An 18,097-nucleotide genomic window follows, 5' to 3' on the forward strand; every position below is an offset into this window, starting at 1 on the left:
CAAACCCACCTCCTTCCCCTGGAAAACCCCAGGCAGGGATCCCTGGGCAGGTTAATCTGAGCTCGCACTCCTTCGGGCAGCAAGGCCATAATTTGGGTTTGGGTCTGCAATCCCCAGGCCTGGTGAAGGACTCAGAGCCTGCCCAGGACCATCCTGCCCCCCTGCATTTGGGGAGACCCCGGTGGGACCCCCCTGCCCAGCAGGGACACGAGTGGGGCCGGGATGGCTCAGCCTGGGGCTGGTGTCTGAGGCAGCCCCTGCCCAAGGGGCTGAGCTGCTGCCCAATTTTGGCTGAGAGGAGGCTCAGGGAGGCTCTGCTCCACCCGTCCCATGGCCAGCAGGGGTGGGTGAAGGGCAAAGCCCAAATCCTGGCCAGGGGGGCTGCACCATCACCCCACAGAGCACCCATGGGTGCCCCAAAGGCTGAAGGGCAATGCCAAAAGGGGCACCCCAAACCATTCTGTGGTTCTGTGACCACCCCGGGAGGGGGCACCCGGCGAGCCCAGCCCTGGGGCCGCTGCCCAGGCCGGAGCACGTCCCGGGAGCCCGGGGCAGGCGTGGGCAGCAGGCAGAGGATGCTCGTGGCCGTTCCCAGCGGCAGCGGAGCGATGCTCAGAGCCCGTCTGGCCACCCTGCCCGGCCCTGCTGCTCCCCCTGGCTGTGGGGACGCCGCCAGCTGCCAAACATCAGCGGACAGCGCATTTTTCCGAGGGTGCTCACGGTGCCCCGGGTGCTGCGGGCACTGCCCGTGGCTCGCTCCCAGCTGGAGGAGGGTGCACAGGAGGGCCCTGGATGGCTGAGAGCGGCCCCAGACTGTGCCACGGCCCCGTTTGGGGAGCTCCTGGCTCCCGTGCCCAGCGCTGATGGCACCGCGGCAGTGCCAGCCCTCGGTGGCTCCCTCGGCTCTGCTCGGGCCTGCCCAGGCAGGAGCCGCTCCCCTCCACCCGCCGAGCAGAGCCAGACACCAGAGTACACGAAATAGGAGAAACTTTCATTTTGGTACAAAAGTAAAAGGCATAAACAGACAGGGGATCCTACAGGGCTGGGGCAGGCCTGGCTGCCCCGCTCAGCTCTCGGCCCAGCGAGGCTGCTCAAGGCGGTGCTGGAGCCCCTTCCCCTAAATCCAGAGCCGTGCTGGGATGAGGCTGCAGGAGGAGCTGGCCCGGGGGCTGCAGGGATGAACTGACCAGGTACGAATTCCCATCGGGAAAGTCCTGTGGCACATGGACACGGCCTGGAGGGGCTGGGAGGGTTTGGTGCCCCCGGTTTGGCTGCAAATGCTCTGGAGAGATCCTGCTCCTTCCAAAGCCCCGTTGGGACGCCAGCCACGGCGTTTCCAGGCAGGGAGGCATCGGCACCGTCCCCGAGCGCCCAGCGGCGGCCCCGGCAGGCACGGCAGGGGCGGGCTGCGGTCATGCACTGGGGGCTGTATGGCTTTGAGCTCCGCTGCCGCCGCCCGGGGCACGGAGGGACGGAGGGAGGGAGCGGAGGCACTCCGGTGGTCATGGCTGTGGGCTCGGCTCCCGTGGCTGCCCCACGAGAGGCTCAGGCTGCTGCTGCGGCGGCGCTGGATCCGCCCGGAGCGAGGGAGAGGAGAGGGGAGGAAGATAAAGAGAGAATTAGAGCTGGAAATGGAACTGAGGAGCAGGGCGAGCATCCAGGCGCGCTGGCAGAGGGGCACCAGGCTGGGGCTCAGGGAGGAAGGGCCCGGCCCTGCCCCGAGGCTCGGGAGCTCATGGGGGCTGCAGGGAGGGGCAGCTCTCGGCCCACAGGCGACACAACCCATGCCAAATGCCCCGAAGGAATTTACCTTGGCCACAGGAGGAGGAACCAGGTGCTGCAGAGAGGAAAACGGGCAGAGGACCCACAGAACGGGTCAGGGACAGGGGTCCAGACCTGCCCCAGGGGCCACGGCTCCTCCAAACACCAAACACCAAACCTTGGCTCGGCTGGGGCTCCCTCACACAGCCACGGCAGGCTGGGCTCCAGCCAGAGCTGCAGAGCTGCAGAGCCCTCGGCCACACGAGTCCCACAGTGTCACACAATGTCACACAGTGTCCACAGTGTCACACGATGTCACACAGTGTCACATGATGTCCCACAGTGTCACACAGTGTCACACGATGTCCCACAGTGTCCCACAGTGCCCCACAGTGTCCCCATGCAGACCAGGTGGCTCCAGCCCAGCACAAAGCCAGGAAAAACCAAACCTCTCCTTTTCTGGCAAAGCCTTCCTGTGCCCCTGAGCCCAGAGCCCTGGCACTGTGCCCCCGTGGGGGGATTCTGGTGGGATGGATGGGGCACGGGGGTGGCAGCGTGGCTGGGGCGATGGCTCTGAGGCCAGAGCTGTCATGCAGTGCAGATGGGTGGCTGCATGGTGAGAGGGAGAAGGAAGCACTTTCTTACCAGCCAACCCTCAGAAATCAGGGCAAACGTCCGAGGAGGGGCAAATCCCGTCAGGCTGTGCAGGAAATGGCAAAGTCCTGGCAGGCATCCTCCTGGGGAAGACACCAGAGGTTATGCACCTCACACTGCCACAGGGCTGGCACAGATGGGGGCACAGATCCCAGCTGGGGACAGGACACTGAGGTGACAACAGCAGGGAGGGGACGAGCCCCTGCCCAGCCTGGAAACTTGGGACAGCAAATTCCCTTCACTGCAGCAGAGTCACAGCAGCGCCAGCTGCTGCTCATCCCTCCCTGCAGGAGCTTCCAGGAGTTCCAGGTGAGGCCTGAGCCCAACAGGGTGCAGCTGGCACCTGGGAGATGCCAAACACCGGGACACACCTGCCCCCTTCTGTCTTCAAGGAGGAAATAATCATCCAAGCAGTTAACTCTTTCAAAATAAAATTTTATTGAGTAACAAAGGAAACTGGTTTAAATAAAAACAGGAAGGGGTCTGGCCCCTGGTACCCCCTCCTCACTGCTCCTCTGCCATGCCCCTGGCACAGGCACTTGCAGGGTACAAAGCACGACGCTGGTGAGCTCAGGGGGGCTGGGCTGCCCCCCAAAATGTGCTGCCCCTGCCCAAGGGTGAAACTGGTCTGTCTGATCCAAGGAAACCTGACAGGCAGCACAGCACTGTGAGCCTCTGCCCTGGTGCCAGCGTGCACAGCGCTCCCTGCACAGCACAGAAAATGTTCTACGTAGAAAAAAGTCCCACAAATTGTGCAAAAATATCCAGCAGCTTTGAATAACACGATTCAAGTATTGCTACAAGGTTTGTGACTCTGCCTTCAGCCCAGGGACATGGAGCTGGCTGCCTGGGTGCAGAGGGGTGCTCGTGGATGAGCGGCTGGAATGGCTCCCAGGGCCCTGGGGACAGCCCTGGGACACTCTGCTGTTCAGAAACCCAAAGCAAGAGCACACCACGAGCTTATCAGAGACCAGCACCCCCTCACTGCTTCCCTGTGAAACCCCATCCGGGAAGGAATTCAGGAACTCAGGAATTCTCACGCTTTTCTGCTGCCCTTTGGTCTCCCACAGACAGGACACAATCCTGGGAAGCTCCAGCTCCCAAACCTGACCCCTGCAGCCTTGTACATCTCCTGAGAGTCACAGAGCACAGAGTGTTTCCTCTTCCCTGCTAGATGAGGGTCCCCTGACTCATGTCCTTGCTGCAAAACGTGTCTGACCAACTGGCAGGGCCAAAGCAGAGCCTCAGCCAGCACAGGAGCAGCAGGGATCACCCAGGACATCCTCACTTGCCTCTAGGGAGCCAGAACAGCCCTTCCAGGGGAACAGGGAGTGTTGATGGAGCTCACAGGGACACCAGGGAGGTGACACCTCCTCCAGCCCAGCCCTGAGTGGGAATCATCTGCCAGTGCCACCTCCAGCCTTGGCCCATCCCATTCCCAGCAGGAATCACAGCAAGGCCCTGGAGCTCTGGGGGCTCCTGGGGACCCCCTGTTCCAGCACGAGTCCAAGGGTCCCACAAGCAGTTGGGCTCTGTCAGGCAACACCCCTGACAGGCCACCTCACAGTGAAACAAATGAACAAAAAGTAATAAATAAATGTAAAAAAAGAAGGCAACGCATGGCTCGAGTCTTTGGCAGCTCTGGCCGCCAGGGCTGTCCCGCCTGAGGCCGGGCATGAGGCAGGGGAAGGAACTGGCTGGAGCAAGGTGCAGGCACAGCAGGCACTGGGCACATCACAGCCCTGCTAGGGAATGCCTCCTACCATGCTGGTGTCAGTTTTGGCTCCAAGGGAAGGGATTTCACTCTTGGGACTGGACGGGGTCCCGAGATCTGGCTGGATAAATCCTCGTCTGTCTATCAAACTGCAAAACAGGAAAGGAAGAGCAGGTCAGGGTACAAAGACTGAACCTGGGAGCTACAGGGAGGCCACAGGGAAGGCTCCTCTCCCAGGAGCTGCAGAGCACAGCACAGGCAGGATGCTGGAGCACAGCACAGCACATGAGCCACAGACCCCATCCCAGCAGCCACAGACCCCATCCCATGAACCACAGACCCCATCCCAGCAGCCACAGACCCCATCCCATGAGCCACAGACCCCATCCCATGAACCACAGACCCCATCCCATGAACCACAGACCCCACCCCAGGAGCCACAAGGAGCTCTGGGCCACCACAAACCCAAAGGGGAACTGGCCAAAGGGCTTCACAACATGAAACCCCATGAAAGAGGAACAAACTGGAGTAAAATGCTGTAAAATCTCCTGCCCACAACCTCCCAGCCTGGCTCCCTGAATGCAGGTTGACCAGCTCTGAATGGCAGCACTGCATTTTGGCACTTCTGAACCCACCACAAAGCCTGGGGACACTGCAGAGAGCAGGGCCTGATACAAATTATAAATCACAAAATGTAAACCACGCTTTACTGTGCTGCTGTTAGCACCAGAGCTGCTTCAGGACTCCAGCCTGGATCCCCCAGGGATCCCCACATCCCAGGACAGAGGTGAGGAGCAGAGCAGGGCCTGACTCTGCCCTGCTGCCCCATTGTGACAAGCTGCAGCTGTCCTGTGCTCTCCCATGGCAGGAGGCAATTCCCAGTGCCTGCAGGCCACGGGCTCTTACCTGGGATAGAAGGGTCCACACAGCACTGCACAGCAGTTTGTGAGGATGCTTTTATGGCTGTAGGGATTGGCAAACTCTGAGCCCCTCTTGTTTGACCAGGAGCCTTTGATCTGAAAGGGATGGACAGAGATTAGGAGGGGAAGGGTGGAGAGCAGACAGTGACACAACAACAGTGGATCCTTGCAGGGGTGGAAGGTTTGTCCCCGAGCACAGGGAGGACACCTGCAGGCACGAGCAGCCACTTCAGCATCCTCTGCCAAGTGCAGCCCTGCAGCTGCAGAGCTCCCAAGCTGTGGCCTCCCCTGGGCACAGCAATGTCACTGTCACCACTGCACAGCAATGTCACTGCTGGCACCCATCAGGGCAGGGCTCTGCTCCCTCAGGCTGCACAAACAGCCGGGGGATTCCCAGCCCAGGGGCTGCTCTGTCCCCACCCTGCAGCTGCTCCGAAACTGGCTGTGGCACAGGGGGTGGGCAGCTGCCACAGCTGCCTCGGGCTGCACTGAACCAGCACCAGCACCTCCACCAGCAGCACGTTTCCTCCTCCTGTTCAACTTCCTCTCCCCAGCTGCAGCACGAGGCTGGAGCCCCAGTGCTCCCAGTGCTGGGGTACAAACTGGGAGCTTCAGCCACACAGCCCTGAGCAGTCCTGCCACACCTCTGAATGTAAGGTGGAGGAGAAAAGGGAAAAAGCAAAACCAAAAGGGATGCAAACACACTTTCTGCAGTGCTGGAAGCTCCCAGCAAGGATTACAGGTACTTCTGGCCAGAAGGGCGAATTTTGACTCTGAGGATCAGACAGATCCTGCTTTTCCATACAATCTGCCCCACTCAGGGCACTCATTTGGTCCTTGGAGCCTGTGCACACCCCAGATTTGAAGGTAAATCTCATCAGATGTCTGTACATTGTTTGCTAATTAGAGATGAGGAACTGCCAGACACAAAGGGACTGGCCCAGGGTCTCAGAGGAAACCCGTGGTTACATGGGATGCTGAATTCAGATCACCAAGCTCACACCCAAATACTCCCCTGGGCCAGCCTCCCTTTTTTAATCTCACAACTCCTAATTTTAAGCGAGACCACAAACAGACTGGAAAAAACACACACGTGATGGTTCTAACTCAGCCACCTGAAAGTGCAGCCGTGGGCACAGGCTGTGTGCTCTGCACTGGGTTATCACAGGCAGTGAAACACTGCATTGGGGCAGCCAAGAATGCCCTGAAAGCTGCTCAGGATGGGTCGTGGACAGCCTGGCAGCAGGACAGGCATCCAGGTACTTACATCTTCGTTCGTCGTCAGGTTGGAGGCGACTAAGTAAGTGTGAAAACCTGAGAGGCCCAAAATGGACCAGACTGAGAAAAAACAGATCACCAGCTCCAGCACGGTGAAACAGAAGTCAAGGAAGTCTCAAGGAACAAAATCATCCCACAAGGAGAGGCAGAGGACTGTTTGGGGAGGTTTGGGCAAGGTTCCCATTCCCTGAGCTGGTTTGCAGGGATCCACCAAGGCATGGCCTGCTCCAGCTCTTCCCTTTCCACCTAAACCTGCAAACTGGGAAACAACCCACCCTTAGTCCCAGGTAGCCAGGGGACTAAATTACTTTGGGGAAGGGACACCAGGGTGATGTGCAAAGAGCTCCTGGCCCCTCTCTGTCAGTGATGAGCGGTGCTGGGCACCCCGAGCAGCTTATGCCAGCAGAAGGATATCTCGCAGGGGTTGTCTTCAGAGTGGCCAGGAACCCATCCCTCTGAGAGCCTGCAAAGCAAGAGAGAACAGGAATGGCATCCCAGCAGGCAGCCCTGCCCCTGCAGCCAGAACTCCACCCCCGTGGGCTGTGTGTCTGTGTCTGTCTGGCTGAGGAACACCCGCAGTCTGGGATGCTGCAGGAATGTCAGTGCCCAAACACGGCTTCAGGAGAGCTGGGGCTGGTGGCAAAGTCACCTTCCCTGCCAGGGTAAGAGCAGCTCACCTCACCTGCTGTGGGGGAAGCAAATCCCCTCCCCAGCCCTCCAGGCCCCTGTGCAGAGGTAAAGCAGACCCATGGGACCCTTCAGTCCCTCAGCTGGTGCAACCCCACAGACCCTTGCCATGCTGTGTCCCACAGGAGCAGGGACCAGAGCTGAGCTGGAGTCACAGCCCCCAGGCAGGACTTACGCAGGGTGAGGTGAGTGACGACGCAGGCGAAGATGAAGGCGGTGAGGAAGGACAGGGACAGGATGAAGGCGTAGAAGTAGCGGTAGTTGCGCTTGCCCACGCAGTTGCCCACCCAGGGGCAGTGGTGATCGAATCTCTCTGGAACAAAGGCTCGAGGTGAGGAGGGCTCCTGCCACCCCAGACCCAGCACGGAGCAGACTCTGCTCAGCCCCCAAAACGAGGAGCTGCAAACCCATCTGCACCCTGAGGGCAGCAGTGCAGAGGCACAAAGTTTCCATGGTGCCTGTACCAGCCTGGCCACACACACTGAGGAGCCTGCAGTAAACCTTGTGTTTGTTTACAGAACCCTCCTCCCAAAACCAGGGAAAACAGAGCCCTGGAGTCTTGGATGTGCTGCCCCTTGCCCTGAGACACTGCACTAGTGCTGCTTTCAATTTAAATGCAAAGGAGACAGACCATGCAGTATCCTGTTTCATAATCCTTCAGGAGAAGCAAAAAGCAATGTGTCCAGGAACACAAGTGACAGGATCAGAGACAGGACCAGAGGGAATGGATGGAGCTGTGTCAGGGCAGGGCCAGGCTGGATATTGGGACAAGGTTCTTCCCCAGAGGGTGCTGGGCACGGCCCCGAGGCTGCCAGAGCTCCAGGAATACTTGGACAATGCTCCCAGGGATGCCCAGGGTGGCACTGCTGGGGTGCCTGGGCAGGGCCAGGAGGATCAGTGGTGCCCGTGGGTCCCTCCCAGCTCAGGATACCCCGTTTATTGCCCAGCTAAGCCCTGCTCACCCACGCAGTTGTCGCAGACGCTGCAGTGCGAGGTGCGCGGCGGCCGGAACATCTTGCAGGTGTAGCAGTACTTGAGCTTCACCACGTACTTGTTGATCACCACCTCCATGGTGCGGGCTGGGGGACGGTATGTGGAGCTGCCCATGCTGTCTGCAGGGACAAGGAGGGACACTCACACCCCTGTGCCACCCCCCCAGCCAGGGCAGGGGCTGGCACGTGCTCTCCTGGCTTTAACAGAACACAGGATTTGTTGCAGGGTGGGCAGCCAAGAGCCCCAGTCAGCTCCAGTATTATTTATGGCCTGTCTTTGCTCAGTGGTGATGGTGCTGCCATGCCAAGAGGAAGCAGTGAGTGCCCAGTGCTGTGGAACATCACGTAATTTACAAACAGTGAGTGTGAAGCAGCAGCCCAGGAACACCAGCTCATCTCTGCATGTCCAGCGGGTCACAACAGGCAGCCTGGCTGTGTGGGCACGTGTGGCTCTGCCACAGGAGATCCTGCCCCTGCCAGCACACAGCCTGTCACCCCCAGCTGCAGCACTCCCAGCCTGCAGGGACTCGCCTCCATCACTGTGGGGAAGGACTGCAGCAGGTCCCGAGTGCTTCAGTAGATTCCCTGGAATTTGACACGTTTGTGTTCACAGCACAAGAGGATTCCTCCTCCTCCAGGTTTAAACTGAGGATTTTTAGGGGCACTGCAAGTTACATCTCTGTGTGCTGCCACTCCATTATTCCCTGGGGGCTGGAGGCTGTTCCTGTACACAGCAAGAGCTGGAAACCCCTGGTATCATGTTTGCAGTTTTGGGGGTTATTCCTTTTAGTCACTCCCAAAAAAGTACCTTTCCAACTGTGAGGAATTCTTTGAAAATAGTGATGCAACAGTGAGCATGGTAAGAGGATAATAAGTGGATTATATTAGCAGTAACAGCTGGCACATCAGGCAGCATCTGCAGCCAGATTACTGCTTTAGGCCCTTATAAATAGAAACATGGATCACCACTCTGGGGATATTTAAAAACCATCTTTAAAGTCAGATGTAGAATTACTGCCTTGCATCTGTCTTCAGCAGGACAGATTCAAGCTGTCTCACATCAGCTTTGCTAAAGCATTTGCTCCAACCTGTCACATCAACAAGGTCCTCAGCTCCTGGATGCAAACACCTCCTTGGCTGTCCCCAAACCAGCGTGACAGAGCAGTTTTTAGAAGAGGACAAACATCAGCCTACTCTAAAGAACACCTTGCAGCACAGCAGGCTCAATGGCAATATCAAAAAGCATTAATTGTCCTTCAACTCTGCTGCCTGGGAAAGCGCTGGGACTGAACAGGAGCAAAAAGCTCCTGAGCTGCCCTGCAGATCCTCTCTGAGGCACTGCCAGAGGAGCTTGCTGCACCTCTCATCACGAATGTAAACACTGTCAAGCCTCACAATCTGATACTCTGGATTTTTCTCCCTCCTGGACAAACCCAAAGGAGCCAAGGGGCCTCATCGAGCCTGGAGGGCGCACAGACACACACAGAGCTAAACACAGGGATCAGAGCTCTCACCAATTCGCCTCTCCAGGTCTGCAGCCTCGCTGGGGGTGGCTCTGGGCAGGATTCCTGGGTCCCTGAAGCTCGTCTGGAGCAGGCAGCTGATGACAAAGAAGAAGAGGACGGCGGCGATGATGGGGATGGCCAGGGTCAGGTGACTGGCAAGGAAGGGGCAGCTGTTGAAAGATAAATAAAATGGAATTGTTATCAATCACTGCACAGACCCGCTGTCAGCTGGGACATCACACCACCACCACCTATCACGAGGCAGTGGGCTCAGCAGCCAACCTGGGGCTGGTTTTGCAGAGATGGGGACTGGTGTGATCACACCCCACACCAGGGCAGCTCTGTTACCCACAGGCAGCAGCTGAGGACAGCAGAGGACACAGCCCTGCACACACGGAGCCACTGTCCCCTCCTGCAGAGCACCCAGAGCCAGCACAGGATGGGCTGCCCCAGCCCCGAGGGCTGCAGGCAGTGCTCAGGCTCTGCAGCACTCTGAGAGGATTAAGCAACTTTTGTTTCACCTCCCCAGTTCAGCTGTCCAGAACAAAGCACCCACCAAGCAACAAAACCCCGTCAGTCCAAGCCTGAGCCCCTCAGTCATCCACAGAAAGGTCTGTGAAAGGAGAGATGTGAGCTTGTTGTCAGCCCTTTCCTGAGAGAACCTCCAGAGCCTACTCTGCCCCACTAGGGAACAAAAACCACAGAAATCATAGAATTCCCAAATGGTTTGGACCTTAAAGATCATCCCATGCCACCCCTGCCATGGGCAGGGACACCTTCCACTGTCCCAGGCTGCTCCAAGCCCCGTCCAGCCTGGCCTCGGGCATTTCCAAGGAAGGGGCAGCCACAGCTGCTCTGGGCACCTGTGCCAGGTTTTCCCACAGAAACCATGAAATGCAGACACAGACAAGATGTATTTGTTGTACAGCCAGCAAACCGGAGCCGTGCAACAGAGGCGTCCTGCTAAAATAACAACTTGGGAGAGCCCCGGGGCATCTTCCAAGCACGAGAGAGTGACTCGGCAAGAAGGGAGGCAGAGCAGATGTCCTGTGTGCTCTGCCCGGAACACAAAGCCCTCGCTGTGCTGAGCTGCCCGTCAGCCCCCGACCTGGCACAGAGCTGTCAGGGCACGGATGATGCTGAGAAAGGGGTTTTTCCATCGGGATGCCGTGCCTGCTTCCCGCAGCTGCCTGTCCCTTTCAGCTCATCTTTCTCAGAACCTCTAATCCGATCAAGTACTTTCATCTCCCCACCAGCAGGCTCGGGCAGCTCTGCTCCGAGCCTAGCAGGGATAACGCCGTGATCCCAAGGCAGGCGTGGCCCCCCTGCTCCAGGGAAAAGCGGCTCCCGTGCATCCTGGGACAGAGACAGGCAGGACACCAGAGCCCTCCTAGGGGTGAGGAACCCAGGGTGCTCCTTCCCCAGCCCCCAGGGCAGCACAGGACACACCGGGATGCTCCTGGCTCTCCCCTCCCTCGGGCTGCAGGAGCAGGGAGCTCCCCTGGACCAGCTTTCAAAGGAAAGGAAAGATGCAGCTCCCAATTCCCCAGACTCTGCTGCACAACGGGGGCCGAGCTCCAGCGCAGACCCTCCAGATGGGACCCCGAAGGTTTTCACCATTTAGAAGAAACACCACTCCTAGACCCCAGTGGTGGACAAAGCCCACGAGCCTCGGGGGTTTCCTTGGTGCAATTTTGGGCCAATTCTCTTCTTGGGAGCAAAAGGGGAGACCTGGGGGCTGTATTTAGAGGCCAGGGGGCATCCTAGGGGGACGTTAAACCCCTCCCTGGGGCCAGACTGAGCAAACAAGGCGCAGAACGACCCCTGCCCACCACAAACACACCTGGGCACAGGTGATGGGGCAGTGACTGCCTGCACAGGGGGTCTGTACCGTGGGAAAGGGCAGTGGGCAGCAGGGACAGCGGGGATCCCAGGGGGAAGGGGACCCCCAGCCCACCTCCCTCCCAGCACGGGACCAGCGTGGGTGCAGCCAACCCCGGCTGCCCCAGAGGCAGGCCTTAACGGGGGGACAAGCAGCCGCAAGGGGCGGCCCCGAGGCACGGAGCGCGCACGGCTCCGGGGCGCCGAGCCCGCCGGGCCCAGACTCACTCGAAGGCGAAGAAGAGGCCGCTGGTGGCCAGGATGAGGCCGAGCGTGAGGGCGAAGACGCCGCTGTGCCGCGCCAGCATGAGGCGGCCGCCGCAGTAGAAGCGGTTGCGGCCCGGGAACACCTCCCACTTCCTGCGGGGCCGCCGCGCCGCTCCGGCCCGCGGGGCTGCGGCCGCCGGCCCGCCCGGGCCCGGGCCTGGCGTCGCCGCCGCCCCGGGCGAGATCTGCCGGTACTCGCAGTCCTTCATGGCCCCGCCGCGGCGCCCGGAGCCCCGGACCGGCCCCGATCGCGGCCCGGCCCCGCCGGTCCCGCCCCGAGCCCCGGCCCGGCCCCGATCCCGGCCCGGCCCCGCCCCGCCGCACAGCGCCCCCTGCCGGCCCCGCCGCCACACCGGGAGCGCAGCGGGCCCGACCCGGCACCGAACCCGGAACCCGTGACCCCGACTCCGACCCCGGCCCCGATCCCGGCCCGGCGGAGCGGGCTGAGCCGCCTCTCCGGTAACTTTCTCACGTTTATTGGGGTCGTGCGTGTGCCCCCCCAGCGCCCGCCACCCCCGCCAGGCCCCTGCCCAGCCTGGCTCGGAGCCCGGAACCGGCACCATGGAAAAGGAACCGGAACAGTCTGAGCAGCTCCGGGCAGCTGGACCCTCCCTGCCCTCCTGCCGTGCCCACACCACATCCCAGGGAATCCCCAAATCCATCACAGCATCCCACCACAAATCCGTGCCTGCCACCATCTCCCCCAGGAGACGCAGGAACCCAGGTGCATTCCCCATCCCAGGCAGGTGATGGGAATTTTGCCCGTCAGCAATGCCAGCTGAGCGGGGCAGAATGCTGCCGCATCACACCATGGAGAGCATCCTGCCTGGGACATGGTAACGGAGGAGTAACACCTTTGTAACTGCAACGACAGCATCACCACAGCCACCTCAGGCTTCCAGAGCAGCTGAGTTTCAGTTCTGAGCAGTTCCAGCCCCACTGCTGGCCTGTGCCAGCACAGCCTGCTACGTCCATGGGAGGAAGTTGCAGTGCAGGACCAGCCCCAGCAGCCAGTAGCCCAGGAAGAACCCCAGGATGCTCTTGCTGAGGGGGGTAATCGATCGCCAGTTCAGCAGCAGCCTCACAACAGGGTTGTCCGAGGTCCCTTTCCCACGGGAACTGTGGGATTTACCCAGAGGACGCTTCCCAGAAGCTGGATTATCAGTCCCCGTGCTCCAGAGTAAAGGTTCGTGTTCCAAAAGCAGGTGAGCTGAGAACCAGTATAGGATGGGAGAGGAGGAGCCAAGGAACCGGGTCAGCACCTGGAGACGACAGGCAGAGGAGAAATCACCCAAACCGCTGTGCTGTCACTGCCCCAGCCCCACAAGGAATCCCCTCTCCTACCTGCACGTGCATGCAGAAGAACCCGAACACCAGCAGGGCCGTGCTGTGGACCACGTACACGAAGGCAGCAGGGCCACAGAATCCATCTCTTGCCTTTCCACTGTCTTCACTCTTGCTCCTCTCTAGACCAAGAGTCAGGCAGTGCCGGGGGTTTGCGCTGACGTAGGTCCAGGCAGCCCACGAGCACAGAAGGGTGACAGGCAGAGCAAGCAGGAAATTTGGGATCTGCCTGAGCTCAAAGTACCTTAGAAAGCCCACGTTCCAGTAAGCGTCCTGGATATAGGAATAGGCCAGAGGGAAGTGCTGGGAGCACCAGGGGGGTTTATCCACACCCACGCCTGCCACACGATAGCCCTTGTCCCGCGCCAGCTGCAGCAGTGGCTCGGGGATGCTCTGGGCCAGGGCTGTGCCCGGCTGGCAGAACCTCATGTAGGCGTAGTACTGAAACAAGGCAAAAGGCAGGAAAATCCCAGCACACGCCAGGGCCGCCGAAGCCACCAGGCTGAGGGCCTGCTTCCACAGCACGGGCAGCTCCCTCGGGGAGGCCGCGGTGCCCTGCAGCCGCAGCACGAGGCGCTTGCTGTGCGAGTAGAGCACGAAGCCAGCGTTGACCAGCCCGTTGGCGCGGGCTCCAGCAGCCAGGGCGAAGAGCAGCCCGCTGAGCCGCTCGCGCCCCTTCTCCAGCTGCCACATGGCGCCGAAGGCCAGCGCGGCGAAGGCGCTCTCCGAGTAGGCCGCGGCCATGAAGACGCTGGCCGGGCTGATGGAGAAGAGCAGCGCGGCCAGGAAGGCCTGGCCGGGCCTCCGCAGCACGGCCCGGCCCAGCGCCAGCAGCGCGGCGGCCGCCAGCACCGCCAGCAGCGCGTTCAGCAGCGCGGCCGCCAGCAGCAGCCGGCCCCGGGGCTGCAGCGGCACCGGGCACGGCAGCAGCGCCGCCAGCAGCCGCAGCCCCAGCGGGAAGAGCGGCAGGAAGGCGCAGTTGTGCTCCAGCAGGTAGCCGTGCTCCGCGATGAACAGGAAATGCTCGGCGTCCCAGCGGCCCAGCCCGCCCAGCAGCCGCTCCAGCAGCGCGTCCCACAGGCCCCCGGGGCCCGACCGCGGTGGGGAGAAGGCGTCGGCAGCGTGGTCCGGGATCAGCACGTTAAACACGGCCTGAAAAACAAGGGGGTTGTGGGGCTGGAGGCTGGCAGAGATGGCAGAGAGGGCGGCAGGCTGGCAGAGATGGCAGAGAGGGCGGCAGGCTGGCAGAGATGCTCCGGTACCCAGAGCACCGGGCAGGAGAGCTCCCGGCGCTCCAAAAGCCAAGGCCGGAGCCCAAGATGCCCACGAGGTTGAGAAGAGGTGCCCACACAACCCTTTGGGGTGTTTACATCTGAGCAGAATAACGCTCTGGGATCCAGCATGAATGCCTGCAGAAGTGGGCAGGGAAAGCTGCTCATGGTTATAACTGGACTCTGTGCTGGCTGTCACAACCAAGCTCTCCCATGCTCAGAGCAGGATGTCTCTGGAAATAAGACTTGGGAGGAATGTACAGGAGGAGATCACTGTTCCTTTTCTGTGCATAAACACACTTTGAGCCAAACCAGCCTCTTGCAGCAGCAGCATGAAAACACAGCAAGTCACAAGGAAATTAATGCAATTTTACTTAACAGCAACATGTAAGTAAAACCCCTGGCTGCAGACAATCTGTTGGCTCTCCAGAGAGGATGATTTCCCCTCTGTGCAGAAGCAGCTCATGGATCTCTGGGGTACAGCAGGGAGGAGCCTGGGAGCAGCAAACCCCAGCAGAGCCTCCCCGGCTGGAGGATGGACTTGCCTGCAGCAGCAGCGCCAGGGCCCGGCAGCGCAGGGTGAACCACACCACCTCCCGGAGCTGGGGGTCTGCCCTGCTCCACAGCTCCATCCCACAGCCAGAACTGCCTCAGGAGCTCAACGGTGCCAGGGGAATCCTCCTTCCAGTTTGGGAAACCTGGGTTGGTGAACGCAGAGGACAAAGAAAGGGATTTCTGTGAATTTTGCGCCTTTATTTACCGTCAGGCACTTGAAAGGTGCAAGTCTCTGTGAACAAGAAAATCGCTTATGGAAGAGATCAGGGATCTGGGAGATGATGCAGAGACCTCTTTGATATTGTTCCTACTAAAAAAAAAATCCCTGACTTGTTAGGCTTGGCCAAGACACTGAGAGAGAGAGGCTATGGCATGTTCTCTGAGCCCGGGCTGGGGTAAATCCCTGGAGCAGACAGGCTGCTCAGCTGCCTCAGCAGGAGCTCCAGCAGCTGGAGCCAAGCATCCTCACACACATCCAGTGCCAGTGAATGGGATCTAAGCCTCTTTTCTTGGAATGGAGACAGAATTCCCGTGGACTCTGAGCGTAACCCCCATGTGAGCAGTTGCTGAGTGGGGCTGCCAGGAGCTCCCTCCTCTCTCCTGCTCCCTGTCTGCCCCTGCGAAGCCAGGAATGGATTTACTCAGCTGGCTCCATGGCAGCAGCTCTGCCAGAGCAGGGTGGAACTCAGGCACTCAGCTTCCCCCAGCACAGGCAGCACTGGCAGCACACAAACTCTGTGCCACCACCTGCAATTCTCCGGTATGTTGGCAAAGCTCCTGGTTCTGCCAGGCACACTGCACATTCTGAATCCACCTGTCCACCTCCTCCCTGCAAACCTCCCCTGAGGGATTTCAGCCTCTCTGTGGAGCCTCCCCAGTTCAGTGCCCACAAGTCCTGGGTGCTGTGGTGGCCCAGCTCTGTTCCCCTGGCCCCGAGCCACGGGAGGCAGGCAGGCTCTGCTGTGCAGCTCTTTAAGATAAAGCATTTCTTCCGTTGGTTCCCTGGCCACCAACTGCTTTTCAGTTAGAGAAACACGTAGCCCACAGCCCTCGCTGGGTGCCATGACAGCACATCCTGTCCTTCTGTCTGCTCCAGCACTCTGCAACACACAGAGCTCCCCAAATCCATCGCTCCACAAGCTAAAATCACTGACATTTCCCTAGCGCCATCGTGGAGAAAAAACCCTGCCAGGCTGAAACTGCACGAGAGGGCGGAGAGCAAATCATCAGCAAGGCAAAACCCAAGATCCAGACCAGCTCACTGACAGCTCCAATCCCCAACCACAGGGTTATGCTTCCTATTTAACCACAAATAAAAGTTTTGGGGTTGCTCTTATCCCCCTTGTGCTCCCCAGCACTCACAAAGCAACTGGTGCAACATTCTCCTGCATCATGAAGCTGTGGCGTTATTTTAAGTGAGGGGACACTTCAACCCAGCTGTAAACCCTTTTAAAGCACATTCACAGCTGCAAATCCTATTAAAGCACAGCAGCAAAAATTGTCCCAGCACTTTAAATATAGTTTTTTGCAAAAAGCTGAGAAAAAGCCTCGCCTGAATGTGCCAAGAGAGCTCAAAGCAAACAGCTTTAAAAAGCCTGTTCCTGTCACGACGCAGCACACCTTGTGACGGAGCAAAGCCTTCAAAAGAGCTGCAGCCCACCAGCCCCGTTTGGATCCAGAACGCAGCGTCGGGAATGGCTCTGCCCCAAAAATCCTGCGGGAAACAGCACCTGCACGAACACAAAAAGGAGAGGGAGAAGGGCGTTAAAAATACTCCAGCAGAAAAACGCGCAAAGTCTGAATTAAAGATGTTTTTCTCTCTGGGTTCTGCGCTTCCCTTGGCTCTCAGCTGTGAATCGCAGTTTGGAAGCGGCGCTGAGAGAGGGATGCGGGCAGGGACGGGGCAGAGGCCGGTGCGGGAGGACGGGACGGGACGGGACGGGAGCGGCGGGTCCGTGCAGCCGCAGTGCGGGGCAGGGACCAGCCGGGGGCAGCAGCCGCTCGCCACAGCGGCATCGCCCCGGCACGGTCCGGGATGCTGCTCCAGCCTCCATCCCAGCCCGGTCCGGGCACCGGCACCTCCCCAGCCTGCCATGAGACTCGATAGACACTCCAGACACGTTCTAGAACCCTTTCTAACCAGGACGCCAAGGGAACGCGGCAGGATTTTGGAAATGCTGTTTGCCTGTTGCTGTTTCTGCGGGCCTGGCGCTCTCGGCCCATCCCTCCTGCCCGCTCGGCAGCGGCTCCAGCCGGGCACAGGGCCGGGACAGCTCCTGCCGTGCCCAGCCCATGCCGGGACTGCCCGGGGCCGGTTCCGCCGCTCTTCTCCAGCAGCCGGACCCGCTGGGCTCAGGGCTCTGCTGTCCCCGCGCAGCAGGACCGGCCGGGGCTGCTCCGGGTCAGGGACAGCTCCCGTTAAACTGAGGAGCGGCCGGACACGGGAGGGGGCACGGACCGACCGGCCCCGGGCACACGGGGCTGTCCCGGGCCGCCTCCGGCCCCGCCGGTGCCGCTCCTGCCGCCGCCGAGGCCGCACGGCGCTGCCCGGGACACGAACCCGCCCGACCCCGCGCCTGACCCGGCCCCTCCGGCCTCACCGTGCAGCTCCTGCCGGTCCTGAGGCTGGGCCGAGGGCGGCGGGGACACCCCGGCTCCGGTCCGGCTCAGATCCCGATCCCGGTGCTAGTCCCGGTGCTAGTCCCGGCTCAGATATCCCGGTGCCGGTTCAGATATCCCGGTCCCGGCTCAGATATCCCGGTGCCGGTTCAGATCCCCATCCCGGATCCCGGATCCCGGTCCCGGCTCAGGTCCCGGTCCCGGTTCCGGTTCCGCAGCGCCCCCTTGCGGAGGGACAGAGGGAGCAGTGCCCGCCCCCCCATCGCCGCGGCGCGCGCGCGGCTCCCTGGCACCGCCCACTGCCCCCTGCGCACGCAGCTTCCGGCCACGCCCCTTCCGGCGGCGCGCGCGTGTGGGGAAGGGGCGGACGGCGCCATCTTTGTTGAGGGCGGGCGGGGGAGCCGGGCCGGAACCGGGACTGGGAACCGGGACCAGGAACCGAGACAGGCTCAGGGCTGTGTCCCACCAGCAGCAGCACAAGGACCGGCAGGGCGGGCCCGCGGGAGCCGCGCCCTGTGGGGGTGTCGGGAGGGCACGGGGGGACAGCCCTCGCTGCCAGCCCCGGCGGGCGGGGCGGCCAGAGTGCCAATCCCTCACCCGAATCTTTCCACTCCGAGGGCAGCTCGTTAAACGCCTCTCTGTCGTTCCC

The 18,097-nt window shown here is 60.6% G+C and overlaps 2 protein-coding genes across 4 annotated transcripts; both read right to left on the reverse strand.

Moving 5' to 3' along the window:
• Nucleotides 1-970: 970 nt before the first annotated feature.
• ZDHHC18 (zDHHC palmitoyltransferase 18) lies at nucleotides 971-12,396 on the reverse strand. Of its 3 annotated transcripts, XM_054648257.2 has the most exons (10): nucleotides 11,621-12,396; nucleotides 9,521-9,681; nucleotides 7,977-8,126; nucleotides 7,190-7,327; nucleotides 6,742-6,790; nucleotides 6,317-6,419; nucleotides 5,036-5,145; nucleotides 4,179-4,278; nucleotides 2,407-2,498; nucleotides 1,428-1,567 (listed from the first exon to the last, which is right to left on the reverse strand). In XM_054648257.2, exons 1-9 carry the CDS (start codon nucleotides 12,394-12,396, stop codon nucleotides 2,457-2,459), a joined length of 1,629 nt encoding a protein of 542 aa, XP_054504232.2. In that variant the 3' UTR covers nucleotides 1,428-1,567; nucleotides 2,407-2,456. The 3 variants fall into 3 exon arrangements, with proteins under 3 accessions (XP_054504230.2, XP_054504232.2, XP_054504233.2); XM_054648255.2 differs by lacking the exon at nucleotides 2,407-2,498 and having other exon boundaries at nucleotides 971-1,567; XM_054648258.2 differs by lacking the exons at nucleotides 1,428-1,567; nucleotides 2,407-2,498 and having other exon boundaries at nucleotides 2,830-4,278.
• Nucleotides 12,397-12,624: 228 nt separating this feature from the next.
• PIGV (phosphatidylinositol glycan anchor biosynthesis class V) lies at nucleotides 12,625-17,727 on the reverse strand. The gene is made up of 5 exons (XM_077189740.1): nucleotides 17,430-17,727; nucleotides 16,450-16,559; nucleotides 14,820-14,972; nucleotides 13,004-14,155; nucleotides 12,625-12,921 (listed from the first exon to the last, which is right to left on the reverse strand). Exons 3-5 carry the CDS (start codon nucleotides 14,904-14,906, stop codon nucleotides 12,625-12,627), a joined length of 1,536 nt encoding a protein of 511 aa, XP_077045855.1. The 5' UTR covers nucleotides 14,907-14,972; nucleotides 16,450-16,559; nucleotides 17,430-17,727.
• Between the last annotated feature and the right edge of the window lie 370 nt (nucleotides 17,728-18,097).

The sequence above is a fragment of the Agelaius phoeniceus genome, chromosome 22 (assembly GCF_051311805.1).
Source record: "Agelaius phoeniceus isolate bAgePho1 chromosome 22, bAgePho1.hap1, whole genome shotgun sequence".
NCBI classification, from domain to species: Eukaryota; Metazoa; Chordata; class Aves; order Passeriformes; family Icteridae; genus Agelaius; species Agelaius phoeniceus.